Source organism: Carassius auratus, chromosome 34, assembly GCF_003368295.1.
Source record: "Carassius auratus strain Wakin chromosome 34, ASM336829v1, whole genome shotgun sequence".
NCBI classification, from domain to species: domain Eukaryota; kingdom Metazoa; phylum Chordata; class Actinopteri; order Cypriniformes; family Cyprinidae; genus Carassius; species Carassius auratus.
The window spans coordinates 20,027,652-20,046,759 of NC_039276.1; the positions used below are offsets into that span (position 1 = coordinate 20,027,652).

A 19,108-nucleotide genomic window follows, 5' to 3' on the forward strand; every position below is an offset into this window, starting at 1 on the left:
ACACACACACACACACACACACACACAGGTGGCAGTCAGTGAGAACAAAACAGATACACTTTCTCTGTTGAAAGGGTAAGTGTTCCACGGTGTGTGAATTCATACATGCATATAATTGAGTTTAATGAGCATGTTTCAGCTCTTGGATTATTACAGTATAACAGATGATTCATTTGACTTGCCAGAGGGAATCACACGCTTCCCCTGAATGACTCTGTGCTGAACCCCATCTGTTCATTCTGACACCACACCGCCCACAACCCAGACTCACCTTCATGAACTGTCACGTGCATCAGCTGCTCTCATGTTACGATAGGACCTTTACAGATAGTCCCTACAATGATTTGTTTTTATTGTTATTTAAGGAATTGAAGAATTTTTTTTTATTGTTATTATGATTTTATTATTATTAATATTATTATAAAAAAACATTTACAATACAAAATAATAATAATAATAAAATCGAATAATATATATAATATATAATATATATAATGAAACAAACAAATTACAGGGTTATAAAATTAAACAAAACACATTGCATTGCATACAAGTTTCAACAGTTTTGAAGCCACACGAGTTAGAGATGGTCTTATAAGTAATGCTGAATTACTTTGGAAACTCAAGAAATAGGATTTAAAGGATTTATCAAACCAATCAATAATCATCTTTGTGCTGTTGTTTTCCCTACAAAAGTGACGTCACTTCCTGGAGGATGATGTCTTTGAAAGTAGTTCGTTTAAAAATGAATTTCTTCAATGAAACAACTGCACTGGCTTTTGTAGATTAAAGGGAAGGATTAATTGTAGGGAAAGTGATACTGAGCACAAACATTAAAAATTTTAATTAAAAAGGAATATATAGCCTATATATACAGTTTATAAATATTAGAAAACATTTTTGATTGAAACATTTCGACGAAAGCAACAGACAGAATGAAAGAACATAGTTCGGGTTGTGCTTCGGCTCAATCGCAAGGAGCACACAGAAATAGCAACATTTATTTCGTTTTACTGTGGTGTTTCGCCGGAGGTCCGCCGATTTGAATAATATATGGTAAAGTTTTGGCTTTCGCTAATTATGATTAAAAAAAAACGACAACAAGCCGAGGATAAGCATGCAATTTCCCGCGAAATCCTTCCCTACAGCAAAATATAAGCTATTGTTTTTATAGATGTTTTTTTGATTGTTGTTATTATTATTATTATTATTATTATTATTATTATTATTTATATCTATCTGTTTATTTATAGAGTGTATGTGGGTAAATAGGTGGTTTATAAGATGGAGTTTTCACTCTTTCATTAATAAATCTCATTAGTGAAAAAAAAATAGCGCTGCAGCTTAATAACCTGGTAATGTTAGGTCTATATTTTGTAGAAAAATCTGCCAAAGCAAAAATAGTGGAATTATTTAAAATTCTCATTTATGTTCACTTAATGTTAAAACGAACTAATTTTATTTCCATGTGTGGGATAAAAAAAAAAAAAGAGCTGTCTGCTGCTGCTTGACCCTCCAGGGTTTCACACACCGCATCCTCGCGCGTCCTCGTGGGGCTCGGTTACTATGGAGATCACGAGGAGAGCGCGCACTCGTGGGAGTCGAGTTGAGAGATCAGTGGCGATGAGCGACACGGTCTCTGTTATCAGATCAAGGTTTATATCAGGACTGTCACGGCGGACAGAGAGAGATGGGCAGCGCGTCTTCGGCGTCTCGGGTGATATTCCTGGACGTGGATGGACGAACTCAGAAGGTAAACTCACTCTCTCTCTAACCTTAACTCACATGCATGACGGAAAGAAAACACATTAACGAATAACAAACTGCTCAGAAAGTTGCAGCTGCTTTAGTATCTGTGTATCTGTAAAGGATATATATATATATATATATATATATATATATATATATATATATATATATATATATATATATATTAATTTATGGTTGAATATTGAACCATGTTGCCATTTTATACCGTAAACAAACAACTGATTATTTAGAAATGGATATTTGAGAACTACAGTAAATCACATTCGAATTTAGAATGTCTCAATTGACATGTAGATTGAGCTTTATCTAAAATATTCAGAGAAATAGATTTAAAAACTCTTAAAAAAGTATTTGTAAATGGAAAATAGAAATGTAATAATTTTAAATAGAAATGACTGGTTGATTTGACTATATGACTAATTTGGAGATTATTAATGTTATTGTAGGTTTTCTATTTTTGCATTTACACTTTACCTAATAAATAATATATATATATATATATATATATATATATATATATATATATATATATATATATATATATATATATATATATATATATATTTATTTTTTATTTTTCACTTGTACTGTCACTCACTCACACCCTCTGTTTTAATGACTCCAGGTTGCCTTCATAAATTGTTTTATTAGTTTTTACACACAGAGTAGCCTGTATGTGATGCTCCACCACATTATAAACTTACGCTGGGTCATGTTTTCAGGAAAATCTCAACTCTGTCATGAAGAACCGGTCTTGAACTACCTAAATTGGCTTTTTGTCTCAGAACAGATAATAGTTAATCGTAAGTGACCTGTTCATAAACGTGGCTAATACAGACACTAGTGCACAGTGTCATAAACACAAGACGCAATGCAACAAACATTAATTAAAATTCTGGAAATATAATTTTACAGTTTTGCATTGTAAATTATACAGTAATCCATAGCGTTTACTTGTAAAAGCTATAAATTTGACTGATTTTTTTTAACATATAAAGGAGTCTTTCTCCATATATAGTAGCAGCTTTTAAGCATTTTATGCTTTTTCCTGAGAAAATGTAAAACCTTTTTTTACAGTGTGCATTAAAATGCATCATGTTTAGTATAAAGATATTCAGTTCTGCTTCTACAAGAAAATAAAAGTTCGCTTAAATACTATAGTGTACTATTATAATAGCACTTTTACAATGGGGTGCAAATGATGATACATGTTATTTCTGTACATGTGTGATTACATGCAGTCTAACAATACATGCATAAAATAATAAATTGAGACTAAATAATGATTTGCACCAAATTAGTGTGTTTGCATACATTTTTAGAGTCAAACAATGCTGATGGTTTTATTCAGTTTGTTGCATACGTCCATCTGCCTGCCATTATTCAGCCTAGTAGGAAATGAGACAATAACAAACTAATCAGCATATAAAAGCTTAGAACACAATGAAAAACAAATGGACATTTTAATGAGCACATCTGTGTGTATACGTACACCCACACTTTCTGCACACACACAGACAGGAACATTTTTGTTCTAATGCAACTGCATGTCTTCAGGCTTTCTAGTGTGTATTCAATTACAGCTCTACAGTCCAGAAAATACTAGAAACTTCTCAGAGATCTCTACTTAGATGCTGCACTGCTAAAATTAAACTATTATAACTATTAATCTATCAGATTTTTGCTCTGTTGTTGGTTGGTGGTATATAATTTTATCATCTCTATTCTTTATGGCTGTTTTTTGTGGGTTTTATGTTTCATCTTTGACAAAGTGCTCAATTAGAAATGCCTCTTTTGGACACTAATAAATATTTCTTATAACTTTGAGCTCAGAACCTGTGATTGTATTATGGAGCAGTTGCCCTGTTCTCTCTCTCTTTCTCTTACCCTTTTGCTCACTCTCATCTGTCTTTGCAGCTCTAAGTCTGATTATCCTTCTCTCTCTTTTCCTCTTCCTTCGCTCAGTCTGTCTGCACCCTCCTCATAGTTGTTTTGTGTTGTCACCTGTTTTTGTGCCTGCTGATGATAGATATACATGTGTTGTAAGTGGGTCAGAGTGCTCAGGGTCAGGACTGGCATTACATACAAATGACGGACGACAGCACTTGACCTCGGCTGTGTGCAGAGTCTCAAATAATCAATAAACTATTAACTGTGATGCTCAGCATCCTACATAGAAATTAGGAAGATAATCATACTTGCATTGATTCTGCACTGTAGGGTGATTTATAACAAGTTTTAAAGCAATCATTATAGTTTTAAAGGAGGGATTATTATTATTTTTTTTTTTATGTCTTCAATTATTTTTTCCCCTTTTTTGAGCTTGCGACCTACCCAGCATTTTGAACTTCTATCTATACTTCTATCTAATCTACATATTTGATTAAGCATTGATCATTTACGATTACAATTTGAGATTGCACAGTGCAATTTATTAATGCTTAAATATATTATTTATCTCATAAAAGAAATATATATATATAGTATTTAAAACATGGATTAAAAATCATCAAAATTCATTATTATTATTATCACTAATGACCTTTTACTAATTTTGACAGATTTCTGTAATTTTGATCGTCACCCACTCAGAATTTTAAACTTCCCCTTTAAAAAGTGTTAAAATCTGTAAAAATTATATAATTTTTTTTAATATAATTTATGCATTAATGCTTATAATATAAAAAAAATGAATAACAACCAACTGCTGTCCCTAATAATGGTGTTATAACCATCATGCCACACATTTTAGAAAAACATTGAGGTTTTGCAAAATTCTTTATTTTTGGTTTTGTTGGAATGAAAATGAAGAGGGAGCCTTTTTCTGACAAAGACATCATAGAAACCATCTGAAAATCAGAAACATCATCATGATCTGAATGAAGCTTTATTAGGTGTCAACCTGTTCAGCATTTGATCATTTTTAGTCATTAAAACATTTATTTTAAGCTCCATGTGAAGCAACACAAACTGAGATGCAGCTTGTTTTATTGGCAAGTCCAAGACCCCAAAATGACATTACCATCACACGCCATTACCAGTGCACACAATATAAAAAATCCACACCACAGGCTGATCAATCATGATTAGGTTATGATTTGATCGTTCTTTCTTTAACATACCATAAAGAAGATTTATTTTTCAGGATATTAAGTCAAAAGTTGGCCAAACTGAATAAATCTTTCCAATTCTTTTGTAGGTGGTTTTCAGCCGTTTCTGCAGCCCATGTGATATAAAAGAGTTATTCTGCACTGCCACAGGGCTCTCCAGGTACCGTAAGATATATGTGTGTGTGTGTTTGTGTGTGTAGTGGAAGTGTTTCCCCTTCTGAAGTGCTCCCATATTTAGAGAATGTATCTGCTGCTGACAGGAACACAACCATCTCCCTTCTGGACTCAACAGGAGCAATGGTCTCCATCGACCCCACAATGCCAAACAACTCCGAGAGGTAACATAGCTCTCCATCCCATTTATAAACATGAAACCATTGCTCTTTAGCTGGAAAAGTGCCTTATACACATGCATACCTTTCACAAACTAATGTCAAAACATTTAATTATGTCAGAATCTCTTAAAACCTAATGGTCCACCATATGGTGTTTCTATAGGTAACAAAATTTCACTACTTTTTATAAAGGGTCTTTTATAAACTCTTTAGAGTATTGAATCTCCCTTAGTAGTAACTTTTTTGTTAAATACTAAATGTTGGAGAGTTTATAATAATAAAAAAACCAATGGTCCAATTTAACACCAATTAGAGCCACACTAAGTGAAACATAGAGACGTTGTTTAAACAAAAGCCCAGTAAACTAGCCTACTTTCTGAGCCTTATCTGTTGGTTATATGGAGATTGGCCCTTCATTTTATACAAACAATGATGGGAGCCAGATATAGATAAAGGGGAAGTTACTCCTTGAGAACCATGTCCCTGTTCACTGTCTCAATCACAGTCGACTGCCAGAGGAGCAGACATCTTGAATAGTAATACTACAGAAAGCTGCAGCTCTCATGAGGAGTTACTGGACTGTCCTGTAGGGAGAGGGCACGTGTTTTAGACTGCTTGTAACTTCGTTTGTCTGTTCTGGTGTTTTTGAAGCTCACCGTATAAAGTGGTGCCAATAACTGGTGGACAACTTGCAGGTAAGTGTCAGATGTTGTGTATGGGATGTCATTTACTTTACTGATAGTGTTTACATTCCGGTTGAAAGGGGAAATGGGGTTTGTTTTATTATGAAGACTGAAACAGCTCTGAAGTGATCACTCATATGTTCTCTATAAATGGAGTGTGCGGAAAGCTTTATGTGTTCACAAGAGCAGCTCCATTTCTCATTGTGGTAACACTCCTGCAGTGGGGTGGACTGCACTCTTCTTAGATAGATTCTCTGATTCATCTGCATTACAAGACTGTTTCTTAGTAGATCTATTGTTAACATAATATATTTTTTTGCTTGGCTTTTCAATATCCTATCAATTACGCACAAATGCTGTGGGTGTTTTTGGAACAACATACTACCATGATACTGTTTCTGCATTATAGAGCATAGGCTACTACGCATAGTATGCACATTTTCTGTATGGATTGACTACATTTAGGAAAATGTGCTGTATCAGAGACTTTAATTGCAAATTTAGCTGTTGGTGAAGAAAAAATGCCTTCATTAATTCATTGTTGTAGTTTGTAAAAGAAAAAAAAAGAAAAGAAAGAAGTACACAAAAAATCTTCCTTTGTCAATAAGTAAAAAAAGACAGAAGGAAATGTGAAATTGCACAATTTGCCCATTTATTTCCAACTAAAATCACACACAAGCACATAAAATGTGTAAGTAGGAAGTGCACTGGATGGCATGAAGGCAGCTATAGCCAGGTTATGTCGACGTGACCTCTGACCTCTGTGAAGTCATTTGATGAGAGATTACTGGTTACTATCCTGAGCTGAGTTGTGAAAGACAGCAGACATGTGAAAACACTGGCAGAGCTTCTATAATGTAGTGAAATCTCACCGATATGAACACTACCGTCCAAACGTTTAGGGTCAGTCTGCTCTTTTAAAAATGGTTTTGTAAGAAGTCTTTTGCTCACTGAGGCTGTATTTATTTAATTAAAAAATATGGTAAAAACTGTAATTTTATTATAATTTAAAATATATGTTTTCTGTTTAAATATATTTTAAAATGTAATGTATTCTTGTGCCACAAAGCTGAATTTCAGCATCATTAATCCAATGTTGAGCGTCACATGATCCTTCATTTTGTAACATTATTAATGTCAGTTTACCATCAGTGCTACACTAATCCACCAACAGGACATTATTGTGTCTCAGGTTCTTCTGTTAGGCTGAACTCTGGCCAAGACAGTGAGTCCAGCTACATTTGAAAGTGTGAATGTTTAACAGGTCTCACTCTATATAACCGTGACTGTCAAGATTGTCAAGAAAACTGATTTGTTTTTTGTTTGTTTGTTTCTTCATCTTCATATTCAGTCTGTTCCGCCCTCCATTTATCTGTTTACACTGTTTATTGTAGAGCACTTTATTCATTGTACATCTGTATTAATTGCTTATGTTATTTAGGCTGACAGGAGAGAACACAGATATGTGAAACTGTGAAATACTTAACACGTCTGTGTTTGGACATGATTATGTAGATGTGGCTTGTTTTGTCATCTCTCAGATAAAGAGGAGGTTTTCCAGAATGTTTTGACCCAGGTGGCCGAGCAGTTCTCCAGGTATTATCACCGTCTCTGCTTCTGTGACGCATGTTCAATCTCTCAGCTAATTCATAATTTCTCTCCATCTGCTCTCCAAGGGCATTTAAAATCAACGAACTGAAGAGTGAAGTGACAAATCGCCTAGCCATGCTGGAGAAGAGAGTGGAGTGTGAGTTTTAAACTGTTTTGGTTTTGTTTTGCTAATGGACAGAGCTCATGTTTGATTTTCACTTCATTTCAAATCTTCACAAACAAGACATTCTGGATGCCGCTCCCGCTGAATTACTGATCATTTATTCTGTAGCACTTTCAGCATCAGCAGTGCATTATAGGTGACATCATGGTGAACCCAGTGCAGCATGTTGTATCTTTTGCATTAGGGATCATGATATGAGGAAGTAAATATGTTTTTTGTTTGATTTATATAAGAGGCTCATGTAAGAAGCCTTCCATACCACAGCTGATAATGACGGCTATTTATTGTGCAATATATCCTATAAGATTTAGCGCTACAGCAGATGATGCCTGTAGCTGACACAGGTCACATGCACATGTCATTAACAGATGAGCATGTTGTGCACAGTGTTTTTTAGAGGCATGGCTATTGAACTTTTGAAGAACACAATAGCATGCATAGGATCTTTAGTGCATCACACAAAACATGTCCAGGTCTATTTTCACTTTCAAAATCAAAGGAAAAAATCACTAAGTAATATAAATATAGGCCTCAGTTCTTTATGCACAATAGTATTTATTTAGTTATTAATTGCATTATTATATATTTTTATGTATTTTTAATGTATTCATTCCCATTCATTCCTTTGAAATGTGACCTGGGCCTGTTCTTTACAGGGTTTCTTGAGATCCACTTATTTGGCATCCTGCTGGTGTGTTTTGTACCTCTATCATCTCAAAATTGTTATTACTCTACACTTCCTTTGTTTCATCATTTGGCAAACTCTCTTTCTCCTGAGCGATTGATCTGGGGTTAAGTGTTTTGATGAAGGCTAATATTCAGATTAGCGCTTGCCGCTTTATGGATATTATGGGATCTCTCCAGTTCATATGTTACTTATTATTTAACTTCCCTGTTCACTGATTCACTATCTTAAATATATTACGTCACTTTGATAAAATTCTATGAGGACAGTGCAAGGTATTATTTACATTATTTGGTATAGATTTAGATCACTTGCGTGTCATTGACATTAAAGGCACTTCTGATCTTTTCAGCTGTATTTAGAAAGGAAAGTTATTCATTAGTTTTTGACACTGTATATTTTATAAGGCTCTGTACCCCGCTGAAGTGTCGTGTGCATGGTGCTGTGTCCCATCAGAGATCAGACAGAACATGTAAAATACAGTATTAGGTCACAGTTTCATATTCATTGTTTTTGCTCTTATAAGCATGACTGTCGTGAGTTCATTTGTTTAAACATTTGACTATATCTTGCTTATTTGTGTAAAGCAGGTGGAGCTATTTTTCCCTTAATTCCTTTTCCTGTTATCAGATTAAATTGGACTGTGCTGGATATGACTGTAGCACCCTAAAAAACAACTAATAAAGAAAGTTAATGCAACAGTTTACATTGATCCTTTTGAAATTGGTTCCCTGAATAGGTTTAATTTATTTATTTATTTTATGCTTTGTGCATCTGGCAGATGCTTTTGTCAAAAGCTGCTTACGTATATTGCATTCAAGGTACTGTTTGAGTTTTTGTTTTTTTTGAGTAAGTGACTGTGTGTGTAGACAGATTAAATAAGGTTCAGTTTAGTAGCCTCTCAGCGCATCATCTTTGCGCTTCTTTATTTCGGTAATGATGCTCCATGTAACATCACCAGAGACCAGGATTCATTCCATTGCAGCACGTCTTTGTGTCCACAGAAGTCTAAAAACAGCCATGATGTAATCAGTCACCATGGCACTGGACCCTGACCCCTTCATCAGTGTGAACCGTTCATTGGCCTCATGCAATTTGAGGTGATTTATTACTGTGCATGGCTTATAAACAGAATAGTAGCAGGAAGTCCAGAGATTCAATGATGTATATGATTACACTAATTAAATAATACAATGTGAGTCCAGAGGCCGTGTGTCTAATCAAACTGGACAGTACTTTGGCTCGAAATTCATCTATTATTTGAATTTCGAGATAAATTCGTGTTGGGTGGTGTTGGCGCAGTGGATAAGACACATGCCTTTGATGTGAGAGACCTGGGTTTGAATCCACTGTGAGACGCCAATGTGTCCCTGAGCAAGACACTTAACCCTAGTTTCTCCAGAGGCGTGTGACCTCTGACATATATAGCAATCGTAAGTCGCTTTGGATAAAAGCGTCAGATAAATGTAATATGTCAAATGTAATATTATTTGGTCGAAGCAGCTAAATTAGACAAAAATGGACAGGTGTGACATATCTTCATCCTCACAACCAAGGTTCGAGATGTAAATAAAAACAGCTTTCAAATAGATGACAAAGCTGTTCACTGTTGCATTTCAGACCAGAAGGATGATTTTAGACAATGCCTTTTTATGGATCAGCAGTCTGTATAGGAAAAAAAAAAAAAACTTGCGTCTGCAACCCATGTTCACCAGCTCATTTCCATATTTTCTCTGTGTTTTGCTTATTTGAGATATGTAAACCATCTTTTATGTGTCATTCTTGCATGCATGATGTGTGTTTCCGGCATTTTCCTCTCTGTGTTTCAGTGGAGGGGATGAAGGTGGTGGAGATTGAGAAATGTCGCAGTGACATCAAGAAGCTGCGGGAGGAGATGGCCTCCAGGAACAGGTCAGTGACCTCACTGCTTCTTTATTTATTTATTGGAGATGTTGGAACGGTATTATTGAACTGAATAAATGCTCAGTTAAAATATCAGGAAATATCAGTAGTGCCTTGCGACTGATTTTACATCTGTGATCTGATATGTTTCAAAGCAAAACGATATTAAATTAGAAAAGAGGTGAAGACTGGATTTTATCCTTTAGGAAATGATATTATTGTGAAATGTTGCATGAAGTCAGACGGTTGGAAGGATGGGGTGAAAATGAAAATGAAATGAAAGTTTCTAGGTGACGTTTAACATAAATATACTTGCATTTGATAATAATATAATATAATTAATTAAAATGAAAAAAGTCCACTTCAGTGTACTTAAAAAAGTACAACTTCATGACTTTAACTTGTAAATGGTGCACTTTATGATAATGTCAATTTATTACAAAAATGTGAAGAAATACATTTCGATGTGTTGACTAACATACTACAGCACATGTAAAGTACTTTCACATACAGATTTGAACTGTAGTGTCTTATCGATCAATTGTGTAATTACAAATATTTGTAAATACATGAAATGCACATTTCCATAGAAATGGCAGTAAAGTATATTTTAGTTTATGATAAATGCTCGGTAGTACATGTGACAGTTGGCTACATTTAACAATATAAAAAAATACAATAGAAGTAATTATGAAATTACATACAGTACAAGACGTACTTTAGTCCTACTTAAGTGGGTAAGAAACACTCTAGTACAGCTTATTGCATTTAATATTAATTCTGGATAAAGAAACATAAATCATATTAAATTCCATTACTATATAATTAATAAGTAACTACAGTATGACTGGATCAGATTCAGAATGCTGATCAAAATATAGATGGAGTAAATCAAGTCCATCAACACCCCCCCAAAGCTTGCACAGTCCTAAACCACATTTCATTCAGCAGTATAAGTTTTGATTTATAGGTGTTGAAAATTTGATATGAGCGTAAGCAATGCTTTTATGTACAAAAACACTGCTTCTTCAGTTCGCTTGTTTCTGCTTCTTCCTCACTAGATTCTGTACTATTTCAGAAGATGCGTAACAACTGCCCCCTACCATATAACAGTGAAGTAGCAGGGAAGCATTTTATCATAAATGACGGAAAACCCATCAATGGCGGGAAAGTGTCAAAATACAATTAAGAATCTCATTTTAAAAGCATGCTGAAGTGTACTTCATGTACACAAAGGAGTATCTATGGCAGCTTATTGTTTTCACTGCTAGCTTAAATGAGAGGAGAATTAAAAAGCAGCCCAGGTGTTGTCTGTCAGCTCAACAGATGAGGTCGAATCTATTCCTTTTTGAGGCTTAATGAGCTGACATGGCTCTCACATGCTCTCTTATTAGCGAATGATCAAACTCTAGATGAATCAAAGATAACTCTTTTTGAGAGATGATGACATGACACTTAAAAAATGAAATGCACAGCATGTTCTGTACTAAACTGAGCTCTCAATGCTTTTTACCTTTGCAGTAGTTTCCTTGAAGACAACAAGAAGTTAACTCCTCACAGAGATGTGTCCTCATATCCAAAGGTAAAATGGCCGATGTGTTTGTAATGGGCTTCTTTATTATTTTGTGTACTTATTCTGCTTTAATAATATGATATAGGACAGCATATACAGTACAGTACCATTAAATTACAGCAAGGTTTGTAATCAGAGTTCAAGGTTTGTCCTTTAGAGAGACAGATGGTTTATGTTTAAGGATACATTAAGGAAGGTTTTAAGATAAAAAAACTTGACTCCAGTCTTCAATGTCCCATGAACATTCAGAAATCATTCTAATACGCTGATTTGGTGCTCAAGAAACATTTTATATTATCATTATCAATATTATGAAAAGTTGTGCTGCTTTATATTTTTGGTCTGAACATTTTTTTCTGGATCCTTTGATGAAAAGAAAATTGCTATAGAACCGCATTTATTTAAAATAGCAATCTTTAACAGTATATATATATATATATATATATATATATATATATATATATATATATATATATATATATATATATATATATTAAGGGTGTAACGATACGCGTATTCGTATTGAACCGTTCGGTACGACGCTTTCGGTTCGGTACGCGGTACGCATTATGTATACCGAACGGTTCGTTGGAGTAATTAATTATATTTGAAAAAAAAAAAAAGAGAGAGAAAGAAATATAATGATATGTGTTCAACAAGGTAGCCCAATAACCCAAACAACGTAACAGGCAACGCCCCTGACACTCCCGAAGAAAAAAAAAACAATATCTTATATGTTTATGTTAGGCTACTCAGCAGGCGCTCGCTCACTCAGTACGCGCTGAGGCTCGTTGCAAAATAGCCAATGCGTTTAACAGACTAGAAATGAGAAGATCCTCCAATAACCAACAGGTCTGGTGTTTGGGTGCACTTTGGATTCCCTTTAAGCTATAATGGTGATGGCAAGAGAGTGGTGGATAAAAAAACAACGGTATGTCGCATCTGCAACATGACAGGGTACACCAGCGGGATTACAAAAAAAAAAAAAAAAAAAAAAAAACAGCGGGAATATCTGGGATATATGCGTCAGTACTATCTGGGAAAAGACGAAAAAAAGGAGAAACATGCACGCAGCAAACTATCCCTGCAGCATTTAGACACTATAGCTTACAGGGAATCCAACCCAAACACCAGACCTGTTGGTTATTTTAGGATCTTATATTTCTGGTCTGTTAAATGCATTCGACATTTTGCAACGAGCCTTCAGCGCGTGCTGAGTGAGCGAGCGCCTTAGGGGCCGTTCACATATCGTGCCTAAAAACGCATGGAAAACGCTAAATGGATAAATGGATTTGCAGCTCTAAAAATCGCTTGCAGTAGCTCTGCTACTGAATTTATTTCAAAATTGCAATCCATATACAACTATGATCAGCTGTTCCTTCATCTTGGCTGAGCTCTCAACGTTGTTACGGGAAAGGATGAAGCTGATTGGTTGGTTCTTGTCACATGACCCGCGGTGCGCTTGCGGCATTCTGAAAAGTTGAGATGTTTTTTACATTTTGCTGTATCTAAAACGTATCGAACCGAACCGAACCGAACCGTGACATCAGTGTATCGTATCGAACCGAACCGTGAATTTTGTGAACCGTTACACCCCTAATATATATATATATATATATATATATATATATATAATTTAGCCATCTTTAAAAGTATATATTAATGTAATTTTGATACATTTATTGTGTACTTGTTTTAAAAACTTTTTTTTTAGAATAATAAAATATATATAATGATTTCAGTTAATTTTTTTTTTTTTGGTATTCAAATCTTCACATAGGTCTTTTCTGTCTGTCAGGCTTGAAAAAGGACTACAACAACAACAGCATCAAAAGTCTATAAAAGAAATGTAAAAGTAGTCCACTGAAATCTCAACAAATCTGCATTTACATTAATTGAAAAATAAACATTTTATGTCACTGAGATTATTATTGTGATTATTGACCTCTCAGTGTGTGACTTGGAATATAGTAGATTATGGACTACATGGTATTATTTCTGAAGCTTTATTGTTGTGTTCACTGTGAGCTGGAAAAGCTGTGTGTGGATTTCACAAAACACAGCATTCAGATTAGTAATGACATGAGTGTAAATTATGATATGAGGAAATAATGATGAAATTACATTTAAAGAAAGCGTTCTTCTTTGGGGTTAACTGGGATGTTGAACCTAGATGTGAATGTAATGTTGGCCATCGGGGGTTAACTGAGAGCTCTGTCACCTGCAGTACATGCTCTCCCAGCAAACCATAGATGCCCTCAGAAAACCCACCTTCGACGTCTGGCTGTGGGAGTCCAACGAGGTAAGAGTCTTAACTCGCCTCTGTTCTGTCTCTTCTGCGTCTGAGGCCTGTGTTTGTGGGGCTTGTGTAGTACCACCTCTCACAGCACACAGTGGAAGCTTTGAGTCAGCCGATGTTTGATGTGTGGCAGTGGGAACCTAATCAAAGACGCAGAGTTGATGTACCAATGCACAAGATGTGTGATGTGAGACACTTGGTGAAAATGACTGACGGGCAAAACCACATTTTTGGTATCATCAGTGTTTTGTGCTTTAAGATGCTGAGCTGTTTGGAGTATATGTACCATGACCTCGGACTGGTAAAGGACTTTAATATTAACCCCATCACGTTGAAAAGATGGCTGGTAAGACTATACTAATAAATTACAATATTACCTGAAGAATATATATCTCAGGATCCCTTCTCAATATAAGTTTCTGTTTCTTTTTTGTGATTTCATCAGCCTCCATGCAATATATTATAGTCTAAAATGAAATGCCATGAAAATGCCTCTCTCTTCACTTTCAGCTTTGCATCCATGACAATTACCGGAGCAATCCTTTTCATAATTTCCGTCACTGCTTCTGCGTCACTCAGATGATGTACAGTATGATCTACCTCTGCAACCTACAGGTATAGACACTTTCTGTTTCTTCCTGTTTGAAACACACCTTTTTTCTTGCTCTACAGGCACCTGTTTCTCTAGCTCAGGACATCTGGAGCATCAGAGGTAGATTTAAGAGAAGTGGGAGGTGAATGAAAGAGACAGAGATGTGATGTGTGGAGTGTAAATGCAGCTCTGCGTCTGTGAAGATGCTTTGAGCCGCTCTGTGCTGCTGTTGCTGTGGACGTGTATTAAGAGGTCACTGGATTAATTATCTGAGCTGTTACAGGCCGAGCTATTAGAGGGCAAATGATTTACTCTAATTGAGCAGTGTAGCTGGGATACGTGTGCAGACCCGGCCGCATGACTGTCAACATGCACACAACAGAAAGAGTCTGACTCTGCTGTGCTTCTGTGTTTTTCAGGAGAAGTTCACACAAGTAGATATTCTTATTTTGATGACAGCAGCTGTGTGTCATGACCTGGATCATCCTGGGTACAACAACACGTAAGAGCCATCATTCAGAAGTGCTTATAAAAACTGACATTTAAATTACCACTCATAAATAGTTCTTACCAGCCATGTATATTTCTTTATATTAGCCATAAATATTTATTTTGCATTATTTCTATTTCATAAACACTTAAAGGAATTTAGACTTTAATACAGGAAGGATGCATTAAATTGCAAAAGAATGCAATACAAAAGATTTCTGTTTCATATAAATGCTGTTCTTTTTAGCTGTCTATTCATGGTAGAACTCTGAAAAAATAGTTTCCATAAAAATATTCCACAATAAAATGTTGTTTCCACACATCGCAACTATTTTTAACATTTTATTTCTTATAATAGTAAATGTTTTTTTTAGAGCAGCATATCAGCATATTAAAATGATTTCTGAATGATCATGTGACACTGAAGACTCATGAAAATTCAGTTTACATCACGGAAATAAATTACATTTGAAAATACATTCAAACAAACATTTGTTTAAAACTAATTGTAATAATATTTCAGAATATTGTTATTTTCACCATATTTTAATCAGTATTTTTTTAATATAAGAGACTTTAAAAACATTTTTTAAAAAAAGTCATACTAACCCCAATATTTTAAACGGTATATATTCTTTGTCCCTGGAATTATATATATATTATGAAAAACTGTTATTTTGAATTGTTATAATATTTCACAGTATTGCTGTATTTTTTTACTGTATTTAAAAAAAAATAAATCACTCTGCCTCTGTGTTTTGAACATTGAAGGTTTTTTGTGTGATTTATCCTTACACAAGTCATTGTGTTCGACATATTCTACATATGTGCTGCTTCGTGGACAACAGATGCAAGTAAAACTAGTATTTGCATGTGGCACCTGTGGAGTGTCTTGGACCCTGTACACACAGCCTCCTCTCTGTTTTGCAGGTATCAGATTAACGCACGCACAGAGCTGGCGGTGAGGTACAATGACATCTCTCCTCTGGAGAACCATCACTGCGCCGTGGCCTTCCAGATCTTCTCTCAGCCTGACTGCAACATATTTGCCAACGTTGATCCCGAAGCCTTCAAACAGATTCATCAGGTGTGCCTCAGGCCTTTAAACCGAGCTTTGTGCACACATGACACATAACAATAATAGTTTGCTCTGTTATTTCGTCTCTGACAGGGAACCATCACCCTGATTCTGGCCACAGACATGGCCCGACATGGAGAGATCCTGGACTCCTTCAAACAGAAAGTAGATAGCTTTGACTTCACTAATGAAGAGCATGTTACTTCTGTAAGTGTTGTATTCACCTACAAAAAAAATGCTGTGATGAGCTTATTAAACGTGTATGTTTGTATCTGTGACAGCTAAAGATGGTGCTGATCAAGTGCTGTGACATCTCTAATGAGGTTCGGCCGATGGAGGTCGCTGAGCCCTGGGTGGACTGTTTGCTGGAGGAGTACTTCATGCAGGTAGATAACATAGCATTAAAAGAAATGAAAGAAGTAGTTCATCCACAAATTCACACATCCTCAGGTCATCCAGTATGTAGATGAGTTTGTTTCTTCATCAGAACAGATTTGCTCACCAATGTGTCCTCTGAAGTGAATGGGTGCCGTCAGAATGAGAGTCCAAACAGCTGATAAAAACATCATAATAATCCACAACACTCCAGTAAATCAGTTAATGTCTTGAGAACTGAAAACTGTGTGTTTTTAAGAAGCAAATCCATCAAGACATTTTTTACTGTTTTGGGCTAAAATACAAGTTATCGATCCATAATATTGCTTTCTCCAATAATAAAAAAAAAAAGTAATCTTGTCTGAATCAGAAATATGCACAGATCAAACACAGTTTACAAGTGAGAACAATTCAAAACCTCTCTAAATAAATAAGTCTGTGGATTTTGATGTGAGAGGACAACAGGACAACAGACTTTTTCACTGGAGGAAGCGACTATGGATCCATATTTTGGTTCCAAAGCAACAGTTTATCATTGTAACACCTTAATGATGGATTTGTTTGTTACAAACTCACAGCTTTTCACTTCACAAGACATTAACTGATGGACTGGAGTGGTGCAGATTACTTGTGGATTATTGTGATGTTTTAATCAGCTGTTTGGACTCTCATTCTGACGGCACCCATTCACTGCAGAGGATCCACTCGTGAGCGAAAGATGTGATGCTACATTTCTCCAAATCTGCCCAGATGAAAACACTCATGTACATCTTGGACAGCCTGAGGACAGCATTTTTGGGTTGAAATATATACCAACTTATTAACCCTTAAATCTGACCAAACCAGGTGAAACCTGTCCCTAAATTTACTACAGGAATAAATTAAATTTTAACATATATTAACATAGAAAAGTTAATTAAAAAAATTATTAAGAATGTTTCACATCAATCCCAACATGTTGCCTCTTTATAGTGCGCTTCCTTCTTCATCAGAATTGTGTTCTCTCTCAAAAGAGCGATCGAGAGAAAGCAGAAGGTTTACCTGTCGCCCCTTTCATGGACAGAGAGAAAGTGACCAAGCCCACTGCTCAGATCGGCTTCATCAAGTTTGTCCTGATCCCCATGTTTGAGACCCTGATGAAGGTAAATGGGTTAGGCTTGGAGATGAAAGTACAATCTGAAACCTGCTGTGGATACAGAGTTGTGTTATTTCTTGTTCTCTGTGTTGCAGTTGTTTCCTCAGATTGAGGAGGTAATGGTACAGCCCTTACGAGAGTCCCGGGACAGATACGAGGAGCTTAAACAGATAGATGACGCCATGAATGAGGTGATTTGCAAGCTTTGTTTTTTTTTTTTTTTTTAACTGGCATTACCTATTTTATCTTATTATCCCAGTTTCATTTCATAGGTGCAGAAAAAGAAGAGTGAAAATTTAACAGTGGGAGGAAAAAAGAAATGAGGAAGGTCAATGGCAAAACATTTTACTGCAATTGTACTGCAAGCATTTTAGTTATTATTTGTGTTAGATGTACAGTGAAACCTAGTTTCTGCTTATTTGTTTCAGCTGGAATCCCACCAGAGGCAGTAGATGAGTGAAATCTCGGCCATCTGCTCAGAAAATCCAAAGCATCTTTCAGGGAATTGAACCATGTACAGCTCAGCCATGAACCATTTGTGTTGTTTTCATTTGGTTTTGTAACATATAAACAGTATAAACTATGTACAGATTTTTATTCACATTTACTCAGAAAAATAAAAGTCTAACTTTAAGAACAACTGAAGCCACTTGTCTCATTTTTAAAGCACTCTTATTAATGCAATAGTAAGTTATGGCCTTGACAGTATAGCGGCCTCTAGTGGCCAAAGCAGACCTTGCCGTTCAGAAAATAGAGACCAAGTTTAAACTGAAAGGCTTTACTGGCTGAATAAAAAGCCATATAATCATCGTCAATTAACAAGAAGAATTGTATAATTATACAAATATGACAAAAAAAAAGCTGAAATTAAAACAACAACGATCTCTCGGCTGGTGCTGTGAAGCACAGTGCTGCTCTCCCTCTTTGGTTTACAGCCGTTTGCTGCTGCTCTCTTCTTACTCTCCTTTTCTAGTCTTTCCTGTTTCTTCTGCAAATATAATGCCATGTTGTCGAAGTTCACCTCATACAGGTGCTTGAACTGACTCCAGTCCCACAGAAGCTGTGAACAGAGGACAAGAGGAAAGCATGAAGCATAAAGTGTTCGGAATAAAGGGAGAAAAAAAATTAAACCAGAGCTAGTGATACATTAACCCTATAAAGCCTACATTATCATATTTGATACATTAATTGAATTTTATTTAATATATCAGGCCTAACAACTTCTGGTGTTTTCTCTCTCTTTCTTTCTAAACTTCCTTTATATTACTTTGACAGGACAGTAAATTGTGTTTTTTGCAGCTTTCAAGA

General features: G+C 35.5%; 1 protein-coding gene across 4 annotated transcripts; it reads left to right on the top strand.

Moving 5' to 3' along the window:
- The first annotated feature begins 1,600 nt into the window (after positions 1-1,600).
- On the top strand, positions 1,601-18,440 carry LOC113053480 (high affinity cGMP-specific 3',5'-cyclic phosphodiesterase 9A-like). 4 transcript variants are annotated; one of them, XM_026218558.1, is made up of 19 exons: positions 1,601-1,753; positions 4,970-5,040; positions 5,141-5,218; positions 5,867-5,910; positions 7,440-7,494; positions 7,575-7,645; positions 10,187-10,268; positions 11,781-11,841; positions 14,060-14,134; positions 14,391-14,477; positions 14,642-14,746; positions 15,143-15,225; positions 16,143-16,299; positions 16,384-16,497; positions 16,572-16,676; positions 17,679-17,807; positions 17,896-17,991; positions 18,060-18,128; positions 18,229-18,440. In XM_026218558.1, exons 1-18 carry the CDS (start codon positions 1,691-1,693, stop codon positions 18,090-18,092), a joined length of 1,509 nt encoding a protein of 502 aa, XP_026074343.1. In that variant the 5' UTR covers positions 1,601-1,690; the 3' UTR covers positions 18,093-18,128; positions 18,229-18,440. The 4 variants fall into 4 exon arrangements, with proteins under 4 accessions (XP_026074343.1, XP_026074342.1, XP_026074344.1 ...); XM_026218557.1 differs by having other exon boundaries at positions 18,073-18,128; XM_026218559.1 differs by having other exon boundaries at positions 16,384-16,455; positions 18,073-18,128.
- The last annotated feature ends 668 nt before the right edge of the window (positions 18,441-19,108 follow it).